The sequence below is a fragment of the Oryctolagus cuniculus genome, chromosome 12 (genome assembly GCF_964237555.1).
Source record: "Oryctolagus cuniculus chromosome 12, mOryCun1.1, whole genome shotgun sequence".
NCBI lineage: Eukaryota > Metazoa > Chordata > Mammalia > Lagomorpha > Leporidae > Oryctolagus > Oryctolagus cuniculus.
The window spans coordinates 40,242,282-40,264,077 of record NC_091443.1 but is presented as its reverse complement, the minus strand read 5'-3'; the positions used below and the strand labels follow the sequence as shown (position 1 = coordinate 40,264,077).

The window sequence follows — 21,796 nt, the reverse complement described above, 5'->3', positions numbered from 1 at the left end:
TCCTTTTCAAACAAAGAAACCATAAATAAAAATATACACACATACATAATAATTGGGAAAACGTAAATTGTAGAAATTTGATGAAGAAGAATTATTAATTCTTAAATATAATAATGGTATTAATCTTAGATTAAAAAAATCCCTCTGTTTTAAAATTATACTGAAAATATGAGATTTGCTTCAAAATAATACAGTTGGAGAATAGGCAAGAGAAGTGGATGGGCTTTTTTTTTTTTTTTAAAGATTTATTTGTGTTATTTGAAAGTCAGATTGCATAGAGAGAGGAGAGACAGAGAGGTCCTGCATCCGATGGTTCACTCCCCAAATGGCCGCAATGGCCAGAGCTGCACCAATCCGAAGCCAGGAACCAGGAGCTTCCTCTGGGTCTCCCACATGGTTACAGGGGCCCAAAGACTTGGGCCACCTCCGCTTCCTTCCCAGGCCATAGCAGAGAGCCAGATCTGAAGCAGAGCAGCCGGGGCTTGACCTAGCGCCCATATGGAATGCCAGTGCTTCTGGCCAGGGTGTTAACCGCTGCACCACAGCACTGACTCCTGTGGATGGGCTTTAAATGAAGTAAGTTAACTATGAGTTGATTATAAACTGGATGCATGAGAGTTCATGATACTATTTGTCTACCTTGTTGTGTTCAAAACTGTTCTCTCTTATATAAAACTAAAGGCAAAAAAGGATTCAATATTCTGTAAATGTGATATTCTTAAGAGTCTTTAACCTAAAGAATGACACCTTCACAGAAAAAAAATAAAAGGGCCCTCTACTATTAGAGTTCATCTTCAGTTAGCTGATCTTTGAAAATCCAGTGCTAAGTAAGACAGGAATACCCCTCTGAAGCAAAGTGAGAAATTATTATAAAGAACAAGAAATGGCTAAGGAGCCCTTTAGTGCCGTTCACATTTGTTCTTTTTAATTCAACAGCGGATTCTCAGCTATGACACAGTGGTACAGACAACTGGAGACTCGTGGCACATACCATATGATGAAGACCTGGTCAAAAGATACTCCTATGAAGTGCCAACCAAGTGGCTTTGCCTCCACCAAAAGCATAAAGACACTTAACTCCCTGGTAAATTTTGGTTTGGGTGCCCTCCCAGTTGGCATCAAAGCTCTTAACTTGATGCTCATGTAGGGCATTGCCTCTGTCCTGAAGGTAAAAGTATTCAATTAACACGGTTTGATCCAGTGAGTTTGTGTGTCAATAAATTGATGTTTTTTAAATTAAAAGAGATACAATATATTTTCATAACCACTTGGATTTTTCTCTCTGACACTTGTTTCCAGAAGTTTGTCCAGTGTTGGTAAACTCGGCGCATAGTGAAGCCTGGATTTGTATTATAGGGCCAGCTTCCCACTTAACTTGCGTGACAGGAGTACTTCTGGTATCATCTGCTACTACTACTACTGACTTCTGACCTCAACTTCCAGGCCCACTAGTAGCTGAACCAGTCCACGTGGCCCTGGACCACTCATGTTGTTTCTTTTTTTTTTTTTTTTTTTTAATTATTTTTTTGACAGGCAGAGTGGACAGTGAGAGAGACAGACAGAGAGAAAGGTCTTCCTTTGCCGTTGGTTCACCCTCCAATGGCTGCTGCAGCCGGCGCAGTGTGCTGATCCGATGGCAGGAGCCAGGTACTTATCCTGGTCTCCCATGGGGTGCAGGGCCTAAGCACTTGGGCCATCCTCCACTGCACTCCCTGGCCACAGCAGAGAGCTGGACTGGAAGAGGGGCAACCGGGACAGAATCCGGCGCCCCGACCGGGACTAGAACCCGGTGTGCCAGCACCTCAAGGCGGAGGATTAGCCTAGTGAGCTGCGGCGCCAGCTAGACTCATGTTGTTTCTAAACACCTTCTTCCATCTCTGAGGTTCTCCTAACAACATTGAATCGTTTATGGTCGTGTGTGATAAATTGGCCACAGTATCAGAGGCTTGTCAGCCACTTCTGATTACTGACTGCACTATGATTTGAGTTGGAGAAGAGGTGGCAACCCATTCTCTTTAGACTAGGATTGTTTCTTCATTTTGTAATCCTTCCTACTTGGCTCAGCATTTTGAACCAGTGAATTCCATCACTCAGTTTGAGAAATGTATACAGATTTTATTTAATCAATTTGACTTAGTTCACCAAAGTGGTAAACTTTTAATAGTTGCCTCTCTGTATTACACACTAGCTAGTTTACACCTCACTGGCACTTGATTTCATCTGAAAATATTCGTGTCTACGCTACCTTATGACAGTTTTTTTTTTTAAGATTTATTTATTTATTTGAAAGGCACAGTTATAGAAAGGCAGAGGCAGTGAGAGAGAGAGAGAGGTCTTCCATCTGCTGGTTCACTCCCGAAATGGTCACAATGGCCGGACCTGGGTTGATCTGAAGCCAGGAGCCTGGAGCTTTTTCCAGGTCTCCCTTGTGGGTGCAGGGGCCCAAGGACTTTGGCCATCTTCCACTGCTTTCCCAGACCATAGCAGAGAGCTGGATTGGAAGTGGAGCAGCCGGGACTCGAACCAGAGCCCATATGGGATGCTGGCACTGCAGGCAGTGGCTTTACCCGCTATGCCACAGCGCTGGCCCTGACAGGTCTTTTCTTAGCCATACATACTGATTGTATGATTTAATGTTCAGGAACAGAGAAAACTAATCTATGGTGATAAAAATCAAAATAGGAGTTGCCTGAGGAAAGGGATACCAAAGAACTTTCTGGGAGTGATGGAGAGTTCTATACACTGATCTGGGTTAACAGTCATCACTAAATTAAAATGGATGCTTTTACACTATGATAATATATCTCAAAAAGTGTGTTAGCATAAAAATGTATTATTACATAAAATAAGCAATGAACTTATTTTTAAAAAACCATGTACTGGTATATAAATAGGGTATGTATTATATTATGTACAGAGAGACAATGTTGGAAAAATCAAGAAGGAGATGTTTCATCTTCTGCCCAATGGATTTAGCACTACTGCACTCATATACAAAAGAGCTTTCAGGAAAATGTTCAATAAATTGTAACCACTGAAAGATGCTGATAATCAGAAAGCTCTCATAAAACCCAATCTGCTTATTTTCTAAATTTCATAAGCTACATATTTGGAAAACTTTGTTTTTAGTAAACTAAACTGCTTTTCTAAGGAATCATATTATTTTTAAGTTTTATTTATTTATATATTTGAAAGAGCCACAGAGAAAGATTGATCTTCCATCTGTTGGTTCACTCCCCAAATGGCCTCAACAGCTGGGGCTGGGCAAGTCTGAAGCCAGGAGCCGAGAACTTCATCCAGGTGTCCCACATTGGTGGCAGGGACCCAAGTACTTGAGCCATAACCTACTGCCTTCTAGGCTGTGCATTAGCAGGAAGCTGGATGGAGGTAGAGCCAATATACAAATCCTATTCTAATATGGGGTGGGCCTCTCAAGCTGTGCCAAATGCCCACCTCTATCTTATTTTAGGAAAATAATTTTTTAAAAGAAAATTTAAGTTCCTCTAAAAGCCTAATGCAAATTCCCAAGAAGGAGCACATAGAGATGTGAGAGGATACAAGAATTCTAGGTCTTTAGATCAAGAGTGGACCCTGAAGAGCATGAGGTCCAATCGTCACATCTTTTATTTTTATTTTTATTATTATTATTATTATTTGAAAGAGTTACAGAGAGAGGTAGAGCCAGAGAGAGAAAGGTCTTCCATCCGCTGGTTAACTCCCCAAACTGCCGCAATGGCCAGAGCTGAGCTGATTCAAAGCTAAGTCGCCCACGTGGGTACAGGGACCCAGGGACTTGAGCCATCTTTTACTGCTTTCCCAGGCCACACCAGAGAGCTGGATCAGAAGTGGAGTAGCTGAGACTTGAACTGGTGCCCATATGGGACACTGGCACTGTAGACCAGGGCTTTAACTTGCTGTGCCACAGTGCTGGCCCCTGTGTAGTCATATGTTAAAGATGAATGAGTAACAGACCCAGAAAGATGACAAGGTTTCCCCAAAGCCCATAGCGTTTCAACTATAACCCAGCTATTATGATTCCCTGGCAAGTATTTCTGCTTCTGCTGGACACTGTGATTTAGGCTAGAGTAGTTCATAAAATTTCAGACAGGCTGAATAGTAGCAGTTCCCATATTTACATTTGGAAACTATTTTTAGCCCCTTAAGAGGGAAATATGAGAGGAAAGAAACAAGGGAGTACCTCTGTAAGGGCCTTAGTATCCTAAAAGGGTCACCAACATAGCACATTAGTAGAGAAATTACATCTTGTGACTAATGCCATTCAGAAACAAAACCCTAACTACAACTACTGCTTGAGATTAATTGAGGTTCATATATCCTTTTTCCAGGAATTGGGAAACCACTGTAGAGTGCTCAGTAAGTCACACTGCCGTGATGAACCCTGGGAGCAAAGGAATTCTGTGAAGGAAGGTAGCTGGTACCAAACACTTTGGCTGCCCATTTATGGTCTGGTCACTTTTATGAAACAAAAGCTACCTGTTGAACAAGGTCACAGACACAGTGAAAAGAAGGAATTCTTTAACAAGCAGTACCTGGGTTGAGAGAGTGTGCCTTTGAAGTCAGTCTCGAACAATGAAGGCTTTGAAAGAACATTGACTTTGTCACTTAAAAGTATTTCTTAAACTGCTGTGTGCTTTTCCTTTGGCATTCTCCTGAATTTATACTTGCTCTTCCTCCCACTATTCTCAGCCCCAGTAATGAGAAAGTCTTAAGGGAGAAGCTTGGGTTTATTCTTTCAGGGCTCCATCAGAACTGCCTTATCCATGTTCCTTGTTCATCATAAGTTAATTTTTCTCTTTAAGTTTTTTTCAGCTGCCCTCAGGTACTGTAAAACGTATATGTGTTCACATTAAATCTCTTCTTCCCTGATAGCTTCATTCTTAAGCAGGAATGGAAAGCAAAGGTATATTCAATAGGTGTCTGAGTTCTGGTCCATCATAATGAATTTTCTCTCTTTTTGCTAAAAATCAAAACTATCAGGGCAGTTGGGGACAAAGATAAATGGAGTCCAGATCTGGTATTTTGCCCATTCTACTTCAATTCAGAATTTATAGAGTAAAAAGGATCCAAGTCAGCCTTGTGGGAATGAAGTTTGGGAACATAGACCACCATTATGAAATGGCAGTATTTAGAATTGGATATTCTTTCAAGACTGGGATATAAGCAGATACAAATCTCAGTAAAAGTGACTAGGCAATAGCTGGAATCTCCTGTAGCCCACAAGGAAGGAGAGAATTGCCAGTTAAAATAAAGGACTCCCAATAAAATTTGAATTTTCAGATTTGTGTGTCTGTGTGTCAGTATGTCCCAAGTATTGCAGACATACTTAAACTAAAAATATTCATTGCCTATCTGAAATTTACATTTAACTGAACATCCTGTATTTTTCTTTGCTCAGTGGCAACCCCAGGTGGAGATTAGTGGAAGTATGAGGGGCAGAGAGAAATGGGGCTGCTATATAGCCCTGAAGCCCAGCAGCCCCATGGGAGGCAGGAGGAGAACGTGAATAAAAAGGGTAGTCCAAAGCACTTGGAAAGGGCAGAAAGGAGAGAAGAGCCGCTTCTCCCGGCCCCATCCCAGCGAGTGCCCAGCGCTCTGCTTGTCTGATTACATAAGCGCAGGGAATTCCTTTCAGGGGTCTTCTTAAGAGGAAGCCATAGAAAATAGCAAGACGGCTGGTGCTGTGGCATAGCAAAGTCACCACCTGCAATGTTGGCATCCCATATGGGCACCAGTTTGAGTCCCAGCTGCTCTACTTCCGATCCAGCTCCCTGCTGATGATCTGGGAAGGCTGTAGAGGATGGCTCACGTGCTTGGGTCCCTGGATCCATGTGGGAGATGCTGAAGAAGATCCTGGCTCCTGGCTTCAACCTGGCCCAGCACTGGCCATTGCAGCCATTTGGGGAATAAACCTGTAAGTGGAATCTCTCTGTGTGTTGCTCCCTTTCTCTCTCTCTCTCTCTAACTGTGCTTTCCAAATAAATAAATAAATAAATCTTAGAAAGAAAAGGAAAGAATGGGATGAAACAAAATACGAGACAAGAACACAGATGAGTGAATGTCATAAATCTTGAAAAATGCATTTTCTCTTGTCATCTCCATTTTATGGTGTTTGAAGATTTCCTGAAGTTCTCTCTACCCAAGTTTGCTCTTTGTTGGCAGTATTTGATCTAATGAATGCTTCCAGGGACTCTACTGCAGACACAACTCGCTCTCAACTGAGAATTGAAATAAGCAGGAAGACAATTATCTAGTCACTAATGGCAGCTAAAGATAGTTTGTTTTGCTACCAGAGGGCTCTCAGCAGTATACTCTTGTCGAATAGATTGAGTTGTTAAGATAACCATGATAATTTGTTATAAATAGCAATAATGTGAAGGTTTTTTGGTAGCTGCTGACAAAAATGAGGATGTAGAGAGTTCGTTTCAACCACATTAAAATTAGTTCCCAACTCATCTCCTTGGAGCTATTTAAAATCCAGCCCAAGAAGCAAATATTTGGCTTCAATTTCTAATATGTTAGAGGAATACATTCATTTTAAAAAGAGGCCAGATCAGATTGCCTCATCTGTCTCAGCCAGACTAGAACATTATTAAGTCTTGAGTTCAGTTCACATCTAAATAAAGGTCATTATTTAGGGAGGTTTCTTGTGCTTTCTGTGACTGCATCAGAACGGAATGTCAGTGTCCTGAGAGGTGCCAATGGAATTCCCTGACAGTTCTGTCCATTTGGCTCTGCTGGAGCAGAACGGTGTCCTGACAGGATGGGCTAGAGTTGCCAGTGCCATGAGACAGGTGCCGCTGGAGAGGGCTATGGCAAGTCTTCAGAAAAGTAAGTCCCTCCGCCAGACTGGGAACCTGAGGTGTGCTGTGTTGCTAGTTCTTTGAACTACATGGTTCTTGTGTTCCTCTTTTCAGTGACCATGCCCTAAAATCCACAGCTGTGTTTTCTTCTGTTCTCTGCTGCATAGCTGAGGAGTATATTGCTATCAGGTTGTTACACTATATATGCCCACTTTCCTGTACGTATATTCCAATTTTTAAAAAAAGGATCATTCCCCGTGAACTCTTTTGAAACACGCTTCTTTTACAACTGACAGAAAATGAAAACTTTTCCTTGTACTTACAGTCTTCTACCACTCCCTCATGTGCTCTATTATGGAATTGTAAAAATGTAAATTCACAAAAAGAAGCAACTTTTCCCCCCCACTTAAGTTAGGGCATTACTATATACCTACCGAAAATATTACTTGCCTCACATAGCCGTACACTCAAAACCTTCCACTCAAGGCTTACTTGTATTCAGGAGGAAATTTGTGTTCCAGGAAGCTGTCACCCTGATAATAGCTATTGACTCAAATTGAGGGTCATGTCCTTTGGCACTTAGTCCTGTTCTGGCAGGCGTGGTCAAATCCTTGATGAAATGGGTCTTTTCCAAGTCCAGCCCTCTGATCTCTGCTCCTAAAGAAATAAACTCTGCTCAGACCATGTTTTTGAAGAGAAAGTGTAAGGAAAAATTAATTGCTGCTTTACCTAGATAAAGAGTTTTTTTTTTTTTATTTTTTAAAGCAAGTCATGTGATTCCTTTTGTTTATGGACACGCCAAAGAAAGTTTATTTGAGGAAATCACTATTGAACACTGTGTGCCTTTCAGATGTCAGTAGGCTATCTGAGAGTACCTTAAAACATCTGTGGAAAAATGGAATTAAAAGATGTTTGTTTTAGTGCAAAAATATTTTGAAATCCATGCATAGTTTTTTTTTTATTTTATTTTATTTTTTTTAAGATTTATTTATTTGAAAGGCAGAGTTAGAAGGAGAGTCAGAGAGAGAGCCATCTTCCATCCTCTGCTTCGTTCCCCAAATGGCCACAACAGCCATGCTGGGCCAGGCTAAAGCCAGAAGACTGGAACTCGATCCGGGTCTCCCATGTTGGTACAGGGGCCCAAGTACTTGGGCCATCGTCCACTGCTTTCCCAGGTGCATTAGCAGGGAGCTGGATTGGGAGTGGAGAAGCCAGGACTTGAATAGGTGCCCATATGGGATGCTGGCATTTCAGGCAGGGCTTAACCCACTGTACCACAGTGCTAGGCCCCTGAAATTTTTTCATAATACATATTTTCCATGAACTTATTTCTCCTACCTGGTCTCAACTATTTTCTAACCTTACACTGAGGATTTTTTGGTCCCTATGAGATGGGAAAACTAGATATTTTGATTATTTAAATATTACTTTAAAAATTCTGGTTTCAGAATTTCAAACTTGCAAGTTCCTCATTTTGACCAGTCTTCTTACTTGCCCCATTCCTTCAGCCCAGCCACCAGTTCCTTTGCCTGCGCTTTGGCCTATCCATTCCTGAGGGACACAGACTCTATTGCTCACCCCCATCTGGCTTTACCTGCCTTCCTTCCTACCTCACCCACTCCCCAAGGCGTCCGTATGAAAGGGTAGCTCCTGTAGCAGTTAGCAAATTCTTGTATTCCCTTAACCTCCTGTGAAGTCTACCTTTTCAATTCCAGACCTAATTTTGAGAAGCATAGACCATTCTACTTTTCTACTCTGATATACCATAGTTGTGCTATTAGTCAGGAAACTGTAACTATTGAAATTTCACTCCCATTTGACGGTCCTCTTTGTCGTCTGACATTGAATTCCTAGTCATTTCCTGAAGGCACTCTCCTGGTCTTTACAACCTGATCTTGAGAAACAGCAAATCTGGGGCTTCCGTTTCCTTTTCTGTGAAATGAGGAAGATGGCCTGTCTCAGTACTCCTCCAAATTTAATAGGCATAGAATTATCTGGGAATCTCACTTCAAATGCTACTTCCTTTTTTATTTTTTTAAGATTTATTTATTTATTTATTTATTTGAAAAGCAGAGTGACAGGGAGACAGAGAAAGAGACATATTCCATCTGCAGGTTCACTTCCCAAAGGCCCACAACAGCCAAGTCAAGCCAGGCTGAAGCCAGGTGTCTGGAACTGCATTCTGGAGTCCCACAGGGTTGTCAGAGTCCCAGGTCCTTGGGCCATCTTCCACTGCCTCCCCAAGCACACTAGCAGGGAGCTGGATCAGAAGCAGAGCAGCCAATATGGGATGACAGCATCAAAAGAAGTGGCTTAACCTTTTGTGCCACGAGGCTGGGCCCTCCGGTGCCACTTCCGATTCAGGTCTGGCATCCCCCGTGATGCCAGTACCTCAGACCATTATGTGAGTACTAAAGGCCTCCATGAGCTCTAAGATTATTTTAAAAACTAATACTAAAACAACACTCATGATTCCAAGTCCTGAGTCACAACCTTCCCACATTCACTCACAGCAGACTTAACCAGAAACTGAAACACCACCTTTTATTAGGCTCTTCAGCAGTGTTTGCCCTTTCCAATGACTTTCCTATCCTCAATCTTCTCTCCCTTTTTCCTCCCCCTAGGTTACTTGTTCCTCCTGCCTCCATTCTGTCCCTTTTTGCTGAGTTGGGATCTTCTCGCAGTTCATTCCTGTCCACTGCCTCTTTCCGGTCTATTTACAAATACCTTTAGGCTTCTGGCCTGACGAAACTGTACTTCCTCCAGGCTGGTTCCATGGTCAATTTTCTCTAAGCCAGGAGCCATCTTTATCCCCAGTTTCTTCCACTTCCAGAGTTGCAGCTTGGCATCATCACCAGGGTAACCTGTGCCCACTCAAATGCAACTGCTCTGAAAATAGCTCACTTGTTCATAATAGTGCTGTTGATAATGATAAAATTGGAAATAACAGTTCAAAACAAAAGGAGGAAGAAGTAAATAATTTTAAGTTTGCAGTGATTAAAATGACATTTAATATATTGCCAAGGGATAAAAAAAAATGCAGCTATAAAAAGGTATGCCAAGTATTATTCAGTTTGTTTAAATAGGAAGGAAGAAGAGAAAGGAAGAAGATACTTGGAGAAAACTAAAAGGAATAACATTTTATTGATTCCATAATGTTAATAGGTATCTTTGGATAGTGGCATTATGAATGATTTTTGCCTCAGTTTCCACTGGGACAAAAATAGAGTAGACACCACGATTCCTAGGTGGTTGTGAGGCAGACCCCACGTGCAGAATTGGCAAAAAGAATGAAAAGGAATCCGTCTCACAACTCTTCAGCCAGGCTGTGGAGATAAAGGAGTCAGAAGAACGAGAATGATGGATGTTTCTTTGGGGAGAATGTTGCCATGGTCAGAGTTCCTTGGGTGCCCTATGATCCCAAGAAAGATGTCTCCACACAAAGACCTTGAGCTTCTTTTACAGACTGGGTGACCCAGAGTAATGCATGAGAAAGCTGAAGCCACCATGGACATGGGCTGACAATGACAAAGGGGCTGACAAAAGGGATTGGAACAGAGCAGAGAGGGCCGCTGTTTGAAATTGTTCTGCATTACATGTTTCTCCAGAGCCAGATGGTGAGACGGAGAGAGCTGCCCTAGAGTTGTCTCAGGCTGAAAAGGGACCACTGGGTGCCCAGAGATTGAGGAAGGAGTTGTAAGTGACCACCTACATATGCAGGTATATGAGTTCAGCAGAGAAGTCCTGAGACCCTAGGAAAGTGGCCAGGCAGCAGCTTTAATTATCTGCCAGGCTCAAAAAGGCACCAGCTTTTTATGTTTGAGTGACAGAGGGGGAGGGACAGAGAATCTTCCATCTACTTGTTCACTCTTCAAATGGCTGCAACTGCCAGGACTGGTCCCGGCTAATGCCAAGAGCCCAAACATCCATCCTCAGGTGGTCAGTGGCCCAAGTTCTTGGGCCATCATCCACTGCTTTCCTAGGAGCACTAACAAGGAGATAGATGGGAATCAGAGTAGCTGGAACTCAGACTGGCACTCAGATAGGGATGCCAGCATTGCCAGAGCAGCTTAACTTGTGCACCACACCAGCCTCTCAGAGGCACCCGCTTTAAACATCTGATAGGCCTAGAAGGCATTAAGCCACCTACCTTTATCCCTCTTCATCCTAAGTCCCACTGCCCATCAATCACCTGGTCTGATGCAAAATAGCAGTCAGCAAGTGGAGAGGAATTCAACCCACTGAGAAAAAAAATCGTTTTCCACTGGAACCTTCAGTGTGAAGCCAACCCAAACTGGCAGAGCAGAAATGATGCAACACTGTGGGAGAATTTTTGTTATAGAACTGGATATTCTAATTCTGAATTAAGGCGATTTTTGTTAAAGTGACAGTAGTGTTATCTGGAGGGAAAAAAGGACTTGCCAGTTTCATCTGGAGGGAAGAAAGATCAGAGGAAGAGCAGGGGGACAAAAATCAAGTTGTATCACAAATCTGTTCATCATGCTTATTGGCAGAATGCAGAAGCCCCTTTATGTCCCTTTCCCCCATGTCCTGTTGCTATAAAGGTAAGTGCTTCTAGTATTCTAATAGTAGAGATTCATTCGATCTGTTTTTGTACTTCATATAAATGGAATCATTCAGGATGAGCTCTTTTGTGTCTGGCTTCTGGAATTCAGCATTGCATGGGGTTCATCTATGTTGCTGCATGAATGAATTTCATTCATTTTAGCACTATTCCATGTTCCAAAGTGTGAGTATACCATAACTTATCCAGTCTACTGTCGATGGGTCTTTGGAGAGCTTCCAGCTTGTGCCTGTATTAATTTTGATAGTGGGGAGAGAAGCTCTAAAAGTTCCTGGCAGATATTCTCTCATTTCTGTTCCCATTGCTACCACCACAGTTCAGGCCTGCAAAAACTTTCATGTGGACTATTAACAATGGCCTCCTGATAGAAGGCCCCACCTACAATTCACTGTAAATACTGTTACCAGGTTTATCTTCCCTAAGCATAAATTCTAATCATGCCACATACTCCTTGCTCAAAAAGATTGTGTGCCTTCCAGCTAGAGCATTAATCTGTTAACTTAGCATTCCAGGAACGCCTCCTCTCATTTGTACCCCAGTCCAGAACATTTTTGTATCCTGGTCAAGCGAGGCAGTGGCTCTGTTTTCCTTCCTCTGCTGCTTTGTTCATGCACTGCCACTCCGTGTTGCATCCTGGTGCCTCCCGCACTGTTCCTAATGTCTAATAGACCAATAGACCTGTGTGAGTCCTTATCCTCTCGAGCTGAGCTCAGATATATTTTCTTGCAGCAGGCAGTCTGCTCTGGCTTGTCTGCACATGAGATCATTGCCACATCTGCATGCTGCACCCTTCATGTGTCACCCACTGCCTTGTGTTGGCTTTGCTTTCATTCATCTTTCATCTTTTGCATTCAACTCAGTGGGGCCCCCATCTAGTCCATCTATGTGTCTCCCAGAACCACTAGCCCAGCTGCTTGCCCATAGAAGGGGAATCAGTAAATGGTGTTAGGTTATTTTGGAGAAGTTGTTTAAAAATCTCTTCCTGATTTCTGCCTCTACTGCCCACTTCTCCTTTGAGTGAATTCCCCTCTTGCTCCCGGTATTTTGTATGTAAGCTGAGTTGCCCAGAAACTTAGTTTGTGGTGTCTGATATCTCACTGATCCTCAAGAAATAAAGACAATGTCTCAATGCCCCCCACACAAGTAAAAGCATACCACTTAACTACTCTTCCCCTTGTGTCTTAAATGAATTGTTTACTTAGTAGGCTAATTGGAATAAAACTTGTGCACTTGGAAGACATCGCTCTAGAGTTTTTATGTTTTAATGTTTACATCTGTCCTCTGAGGCTGATTTGGTACTCATTTTTGTTTTACCACTATGGATGAAATGCATATGAATGAATTTTACACAATTATTTTTAATTTTCTTTAAAAATTTCTTTAAAATTATTTTCATTTCTTTTAAAGAGAGAGAGAGAAAGAGAGAGAGAGAATCTTCCGTTAACTGATTCACTCGCTAAATGCCCACAACAGCCAGGGCTGGGCCAGGCCAAAGCTAAGAGCCTAGAATTCAGTCCAGGGCTCCCATGTATGTGGCAGGTGCCCAAGCACTTGAGCCTTCACCTGCTGCCTCCCAGGGTGTGTATCAGCAAGAACCTGGATTGAAACAGTGTAGCCAGAACTCAGCCCTATACAGCAGCCATCTTAACCACTGTTCCAAACGCCCACCCCTGAACTGCATTTTAAGCTGGGAGGTCTCAGCTGAGGTCCTTCAAGTCATTTCAGAGCAAGTAGAAGATAAAACTGGAGCACTCTCTTGCTTTACCATCAATAACTGGATTCTCAAGAACTAGTTCCTACATTAATGACTAAAAATATTGGTTAAAATGATCAGAAACCTCACTCATTTGCATTTTTTCTCTCCCTCTCTATAGTTACCCCAAGAGAACTTAATTCATTCTGAACATCAGAAATGACTTAGTTGTGTGGTTTAAAAAAATAATAATAAGGATTTAGAGGAAGCCAATTAGGAAACCTCAGGGAAGAGGAAGTGTCTCTAGGCTGAAGGGAAGGGTGTTGGGTCTTATTTCCTCTCTGTTCTTGACTCACTCTCTTGATGCCTGGCCAACCTATGCACCTCAGCTCTCCACATCTGATCAGGAGATGGATTTGGTTAGCAGAGTGCATACCATCTAAATAAAATCCATAGCGAAAGAGAAACACAGGTTTGAAAATCCCAGTGAACTGATTGATGCTTGCAGTCCCATCCCTCTGTCTACATCTGTAGGTGAAGCTGCATGAGTGTAGAACAGGGTGGCTAAGAAGTGGCTGTTTTCCAGATTATGAGGACAGAGTTTCACTTCTGAATAATAGTAGTGTTCAGGGAAGGTCTGTGCAGTGCTTAGTTTCATTCTTTACCAGGGATAGATAAAAAGCAAAATAGCCAACAATCCAGTACCCCTCCCCTTCACAAAGAAAGCTCAATTCGAATCGGTGGATTATTTCCACGGTAGAGGTTAATTTGTTTCTAACTCCACACCTTTGAAGTGGATACAGCACACTCACCTGTTTGAGAGAAGAAACTGAGGTTGTAGCCATCAGGTAGTCTGTGGGAAGGCTCAGAATCAACCCCAGCACCTCTGCCACGCACAGCAGAGCCTGACCGTGTTAGAAGCTCAGGACCTTATCTCTCCCTTCCCCATGTTATTTTGCACAGGAATATTTGCTGTTCTCTCAACTACGAAGAGCTACCTGTGTTATAATGCCCAAGGGAAAACTGTGTTAAAAAACACCACTGACAGCCCAAGCCAGCCAGGGTCTTCCACTGCCTCTTCTGGTATTCAGGAGAGACCCGTGAAAATTTCCCAAGTCCCTGACTTTCAGAAACAAAACTGAGCACTGTGTCTTCACTTAAGGCAGAGTTTGGAAAAACGGGAAACAACCAAGGTTATAAGATGATAAATGAAATTGTAGAAAGCTAAAGATTTTGGCTCTACAGAAGTTTCATGCACAGTTGCATGAGGACGCTTCAAATAGTTTGTGGAATGCGGCCAGCATGGTGTAATCGTAGGTAAAGCCACTGCCTGCAATGCCAGCATCTCATATGGGTGGCCAGTTCAAGTCCTGACTGCTCCACTTTGAATTCAGCTCCCAGCCAGTGGCCTGGTAAAAGCATCTGAAGATGGCCCAGATGCTTGGGTACCTGCACCCACATGGGAGACCCAGATTAAGATCCTGGCTCCTGGCTTCGGCCTGGCCCAGTTCTGGCCATTGCTTTCATCTGGGGAGTGAACTAGCAGATGGAAGGTTCTCTTTTTCTCTCTCTCTCACTCCCTCTTTATTAACTTGGACTTTCAAATAAATAAATACATCTTTAAAACAAAAAAAGTGTGGGATTTAGAGATGAGTCTATTTGGATGCAGAAAAATTTTGAAATCCATGAAAATTTTTTTCATAACATACACTTTCCATGAACTTTTTTGGAGACCACTCAAATTTATTCCCATTCAAAATAATATTTATCATTTTGGGGAATAGCTGAGGAAATCCAAGCACAGAATTATGTAGACTGGCAAGAAAGGGGATGGCATAGAAGGGAAGTAAGATAGTTGTCTGGCTGTCATGTTGATAGACACTATACTGCACCCACCATTGGTGTGGAGGGTAAAAGAAGACACAGGATATTATGAACAAGGGGACTGGGGAGTGTTGCTTTATTGGACTCTCACCAGACAAGGGGTTTAAGTGTTCACAATCTGAAGCATAACCAAGTTGTCATGTAAGTCACACAAATCATACTCCACACTACATTTGGTGTTGTATTTGTCTCTTTTATCCATAAATTACAGAACTAAAAATCACCCCTTTCTCCCTCTCTGACACCCAGAATGACTGAACTCCTAGGTTTCATAGCTCCTGGGGTGCAGGAAGAATTACAGGATGAAGGCAGACATTTGACATAGCACTTAGGATGCCTATTGGGATGCAATATCCCATATCAGAGTACCTGTTTGAAGAACTAGCTCCTCCACTTCTTTGTTTAAGATTTATTTATTTATTTGAAAGGCAGAGTTACAGAGAAGCAGAAAGAGAAAGAGAGAGAGAAGTCAGTCTTCCATCCACTGACTGGTTCACTCCCCAAACAGCCACAACTGCAGTAGCTAGGAGCTTCTTTCAGGTGTCCCACACGGGTGCAGGGGCCCAAGGACATGGGCCATCTTCTACTGCTTTCCCAGGCCATAGCAGAGAACTGGATCGGAAGTGGAGCAGCAGGGACTCAAACTGGTGCCCATACGGAATGCTGGCACTGCAGGCGTTGGCTTTACCCATTGCACCACAGCACCGGCCCCAGCTCCTCCACTTAAAATCTGACTTCCTCTAATGCCCACCCTGGGAGGCAGCAGATGTTGGGTCCCTGCCACCCATGAGGGAGGTTTAGACTGAGTTCCAGAATTCTGGTTTCAGCCTGGTCCAGCCTGGCTTTTGTTGGCATTTGAGGAGTGAACCAGTGGGTGGAAGATATTTGCCTTTCAAATAAAGTGAAAATAAATAAATAATTGATTCTTTAAAAATTACAGGACTGAAACTAGTCTGAGAAAACTGAACAATGGGGACAGGTTCTTGTGCTCAAGGTGTACTCTGAGGAATCTCTGGATTGAAGGTCTGCATGTCCCGGAGCTGTGCAGAATCCTATCTCCCTCGCACTAGTCACCCAGAGCTGCTACATTGTTAACTTTGTCCTAACCACAGCACCACAGCGGCCCTTTGGGATCCTCTTAAAAAAAAAAAAAAAAAAAAAAAAAAACCAACTTAACATTGTATGTTTAACTTTTATTTGAAAGGCAAAGAGACAGAGACAGAGATCTTCCTCTGCTCCAAGGCCTGCAATGGTCAGGTCAAAGCTTGGAGCCAGGAACTCATTCCGGGTCTTCCACATGGAAGGCAGGGACCCAAATACTTGATCCAACACCTGCTTCCTCCCAAGGTGTGCAGTGGCAGGGTGCTGAAATCAGAAATGGAGCTGAGACTCGAACCCAGGCACTCTGATATGGAATGTGGGCATCCCAAGTGGTTTCTTAACCACTGTGCCAAATGTCCACCTTAACATCAGGGATCTGAGCTCTCCTAAGATGCCCTATCACCAGCGTTTATAACCAACTCCCAGAGCATTGTGTTTCAAGAACTGCTAATATATGGAAACAGACTTCATTTTTCTTGTCTTGGATTACTGAAAATCCCAGGAGAGCACCTTAAGCTAGGGGCTAAATTGTTATCTCGCTTTAAATGTCAAGTGTTTCAGCATAGCTGTAGTCTCTGAGAAGCCACACTGCCACTTTTTACCTTAGCCTTGTGGTAACCCTACTTTCTGCCTACCTCCACCCCCTGGGGAGAATGTGGGCCTTACCAAATGAAGGCCCAGGAGATTTTCCAAGACTCACGAGATGTCAAGTCATCTCTAAAACTTTTCAAAAAACCAGAAAGTCATTTCAAAAAGTCTAATCTCGTGGCCCCACGGAGAGGAAGATCAAACTTTCCACACAGACACAGCAAGTCTGCCCCACAGGCTTGATTAAAGCTGCAGGAGGACGGGCACCCAGACTAGTGAAAGCTCCACAGCCCAGGGGACGTCCACCGCGGTGAGCAGCGGAGCTGGCACCCAGGGCCATGCAGTCATGAAATCTGCGCTCTGGGGCTTTCCCTCTGCAGTGGGATCAGCATGAGTTTTGTGTTTCTGAAAGACTTCCCACAGGAATTCATTTGCCTGTGTGGAAAAAAAAATCTCCTATTCTAATATGCAGTCTCTAACCACTTTGGTTTTTGAGATTTGATTCTCTCATTTAATCATAAATCTTTTCAAAGAGAGAAAAATAACTGAACATAACAGAAAATCCAAATAGCAAGACTGCATATCCAGTGAGCGATCTGAGTGCTTCTGCACTGCTAGGCACTGTTTGATATTGAGGATAAACTGCTGGACAAAACAGATGTGGCCACTGCCCTCAAGGAGCCAGACGTTCTAATTCTTGCTTTCTATTTATGTTTACATTGAAAATGAAGTTGAGGGGCTGGTGCTGTGGTGCAGCAGGTTAACACCCTGGCCTGAAGCACTGGCATCCCATATGGGCGCTGGTTCGAGTCCTGGCTGCTCCACTTCCCATCCAGCTCTCTGCTATGGCCTGGGATAGCAGTAGAAGATGGCCCAGGTCCTTCCTTGGGCCCTCATACCCACATAGGAGACCTGGAAGAATCTTCTGGTTCTTGGCTTCGGATTGGCACAGCTCTGGCCATTGCGGCCAACTGGGGAGTGAACCAGAGGATGGATGACCTCTACTCTCTCTCTCTGCCTCTCCTCTCTCTGTGTAACTCTAATAAATCTTTAAAATAAATAAATAATTATATAGTGAGAATTTTTTTAAAAAAAGAAGTTGATTCCTTCCAGGAAGTACTTTTAGGAATACTAAAATGAGATAATGATAAGGTACTGTATGTTTCTATCCCCCAAAGTAGGGTGTTTGGCACAGTGGTTAAGTCACTGCTCAGAGTGTCCATATTACCATTTTAGAGTGCCTGGTTCTGATCCAGCTTCCTACTAACATGCACTGTGGGAGGCAGCTGGTAATGGGTGCTAGTTCATGTTCCTGCTGCTCCTCTTCCAATCCAGCTCCCTGCTGATGGCCTGGGAAAGGAGTGAAAGATGGCTTGGGCCCTTGCACACACTTGGAGACCTGGAAGAAGCTCCTGACTCCTGGCTTCAGATTGGTTCAGTTCCAGCCATTGTGGCTCATTTGGAGAGTGAACCAGCAGAAAGAAGATCTCTCTTTCTGCCTCTGCCTCTCTGTAACTCTGCCTTTCAAATCAATAAATTTTAAAAAATTTAAAAACAATTTTAAAATTGTATATACTATACAAATACTCATGCCTTTCTCAGACCCTGGTTTTATTTGCAGCCACAAGAGGGGATCCAGATTTGTTTGAAGGCTTGATGTAATTCTCACTGTCTGCAATATGTGTGATCTGAACTATCCTATCCCTACAAGGCAGCGAATATCCAGCATCGTATCTACATGGGAAGCAAAGGACTGCAGCTCTTAAAGCGTTTCTCAGTTGTTGCCTTTCTACGATTTCAGTTTATCCTAACAATCACGGCACTGTTATGGTCCAAGTCTTGTGCCATGGGTAGCAGATGATAGAGATGAAAACTACTCAGATTCTGTCCTATTAATCTTTGGTGAAGCCCACACACACAATTCTTTAAGTTAAACAATATACTTGATAATATTTGATGTGTTAAAATGTCCATTTCATTTAATTCAGGGTAACAAATTATAAGCAAGTGGCATATTTGAGAAAAAAAAGGCAGATTTGCACTTCTTAGGAGACAAATGGGGACTGATGGGGTGGTCCTTACAGCAGGGACAGGGGTGTGAGGGAGCTGGAGGAGTGCAAAGCTGCTTAGAGAAGTGTTGAGGAGTGCAGTTGGGATAGAAATAGAAGGAAAAAGTGGAGGAGAAGAATGAAAAAATAGGTAGATGGGGTTGGCTTTTAGCCTAGCAGTAAGATGCCCGCATCTCCCATATGGGTACCCAGATTTGATATTCAGTACCAGCTCCTGGCTCTAGCTTCCTGCTCATGCAGACTTAGAGACAGAAGTAATGGTTCAAGTAACTGGGTACCTGCCAATCAATGGGAGACCCGGATTGAGTTCCCAGCTCCAGGCTTTGGCCTGGCCCAGTACTGGCTATTATGAGTATTTGGGGAGTAAATCATGCACGTGAAGAAAGGAGGGAAAAAGGTAGAGGCCAACTTGTAGACAGCGTGTCAAACCCAATGAGATCTTTGTCCAAATAATTATCCCAAGACTGTGGATGGAGCAACAAGAAGACACCCTGCTGTGCTGGAGTAAACTGTAAAACAGGCCTAAAGAAAAGTAGACAGGAGAGCCATTCCATAGGAATAATCAACGGCATTCAGCAGCTGGCCAAGCAGGCAACAATAAACAGTCACCAGTTAATGAGTGCTTAGTATGTGCTAGGTACTTTGTTTAGTACCTCCTTGCCTTCACGTTTAATCCTTGTAATAGCCTCCATTAAATGAATTCTATTATCCATATTTAACAACAACAACAAAAAATCCATGGGCCTGGCACTGTGGCATAGAGGGTAAAGCCACTGGCTGCAGTGCCGGGGCATCCTATATGGGCCCCAGTTTGGGTCCTAGCTGCTCCACTTCCAATCCAGCTCTCTGCTATGGCCTGGGAAAGCAACAGAAGATGGCCCAAGTCCTTAGGCCCTGTACCCATGTGGGAGACCCAGAAGAAGCTCATGTCTTCTGGCTTCGGATTGGCCCAGCTCCGGCTATTGTGGACATTTGGGGAGCGAGCCAGCGGATGGACAACTTTCTCTGTGTAACTCTGCCTTTCAAATAAATAAATAAATAAATAAATCTTAAAAGGTGGGGGATCTTTCACAAGTGGAATTTAAATTCAAGTTTAAATAGAAAGGAATGCACTCCTAACTTCTATGTTTCATGGGATTCATTATTCAACTAATATTTATTAAGCACTTAACATATGCTAGGGACTGTTCAAGTTGCCTGAGCTGTATCAGTGGACAACAACACCCTTGCCCTCAGAGTTTTAGGATGGGCTGAGGATGACAAACAGTAAAGTATGACTTATATAATGGAAAGAAAAAAGAGCAGAGTAAGGGAGCTCAGCAGGGTATGGAGGCAGCAGGGGTAAAGACGGGATTTAAGCCTGCTGCATGGTTTGGCATGTGGAAAGTGTGGCAGAAGGGGCAGCAGTTGCTTCAAAGGGAAGAAATCAGCTCTGTTTTAAACATCTGGGTTTTGAAGTGCTGTGTCTCAATGCAAAAAAAATCCCAGAATCACCCAGTTAGAGACCTAAATTCAGCAGCCATCAGCACAGACCCAGCCGTTGAGGCTGTGAGACTAAATGAGTTCATCCTCCCCCGCCCCGACCCCCTCCCCCCCACCGCCACCACGGAGAACCCTATGACTAAGGGGATCCTTGTACACTGGGCTGTCTCAGAATCTGAGAAAACAAAAATATGTACTCCAGAGGTCAGAAGGAGTTGGTCCTGAGAGGAGAGACCGGAACCAGAACCAAGGGACAACTTCTAACAGCAGACTTGGAAATTAGTCAGAGTTGGAAAGTACCCTGTGTGCCAGAGATACTGTTTGCAATGACTATTTGTTAAACTACGTCTCATTTGGGAGTTTCTTTTTCAGGTTAATAGAACAGAAATTTATTTTTAAAAATACTCTTGAGAAATTGGAACTTCCTTATGAGGTTCCTACATATTTTTCTCTTTAAAATTTTTTTTGTTTGTTCTACTTAATACTTTTGGTTGAATACTGTAATCAATACACAGTTATTCTCAAGTGTTGAAACTTAACTGAAAAGTGATCGCTGTTAAATATAAGAGCGGGCATAAGAGAGGGAAGAGATGTGCAATTTGGGACATGCTCAAGCTGACTTACCTCAAACGGTAGAGTTAGAAACATACCAGGGGATTCCAGTTCAATCCCATCAAGGTGGCATGTACCAATGCCATCTCACTAGTCCCAGTGATCAATTTCTGTTCACAATTGATCATAATGATAGGACTAAGAACCAAAGGGATCACATAAACAAGACTAGTGTCTGCAAATACTAGCTGATAGAATAAAAAAGGGAGAGAACGATCCAACATGGGAAGTGAGATACACAGCAGACCCATAGAATGGCAGATGTCCTAAACAGCACTCTGGCCTCAGAATCAGCCCTTAAGGCACGCGGATCTGGCTGAAAAGCCCATGAGAGTATTACAGGCATGGAAAGCCAAAACACCCTGGCATTTAAAAAAAAAAAAAAAAACTAAACGAAAGATCTTCGCAAGTGAGACCCCAGTGAAAAGAACAGGTTATCAAAGAAGGAGGTACCTTTCTCTGAAGGGAGGAGAGAACTTCCACTTTGACTACGACCTTGTCTAAATATGATCAGAGTTGGTGAACTCAAGAGGCTTCCATAGCCTTGGCAACTCATGACAAGAGCCTAGGGTGATTACTGATGCCATAAACAAGAGTGTCCAATTTGTTAGTGCACTCCTCATGTAGGATCTCTGTCCTTAATGTGCTGTACATTGAGATTTAATGCTATAACTAGTACTCAAACAGTACTTTACACTTTGTGTTTCTGTGTGGGTGCAAAATGTTGAAATCTTTACTTAATATATGCTAAACTGATCTTCTGTATGTGAAGAGAATTGAAAATGAATCTTGATGTGAATGGAAGGGGGGAGGGAGAGGGAAAGGGGAGGGTTGCCGGTGGGAGGGAAGTTATGGGGGGGGAAGCCATTGTAATCCATAAGCTGTACTTTGGAAATTTATATTCATTAAATAAAAGTTAAAAAAATGGAAAGTAAGTTTAGGAGAAAATACATTAAAGAGG

General features: G+C 43.0%; 2 protein-coding genes across 14 annotated transcripts in view; both read left to right on the top strand.

Annotated features, from left to right (window-relative positions):
- PRORP (protein only RNase P catalytic subunit) overlaps positions 1-1,242 on the top strand; it is a 154,660-nt gene extending 153,418 nt beyond the window's left edge. For all 13 annotated transcript variants that reach the window (XM_070053745.1, XM_070053738.1, XM_002717946.5 and 10 more), the window contains one exon: positions 937-1,242. In XM_070053745.1, the coding sequence (XP_069909846.1) occupies positions 937-1,077 (141 nt within the window). In that variant the 3' untranslated portion in view covers positions 1,078-1,242. The remainder of the gene's footprint in view (positions 1-936) is intronic.
- Positions 1,243-6,714: 5,472 nt separating this feature from the next.
- The window catches only part of PSMA6 (proteasome 20S subunit alpha 6), a 35,370-nt gene continuing 20,288 nt past the window's right edge, over positions 6,715-21,796 (top strand). The window contains exon 1 of the mRNA XM_008269503.4: positions 6,715-6,849. Coding sequence (XP_008267725.3) covers positions 6,720-6,849 — 130 coding nt within the window. The 5' untranslated portion in view covers positions 6,715-6,719. The remainder of the gene's footprint in view (positions 6,850-21,796) is intronic.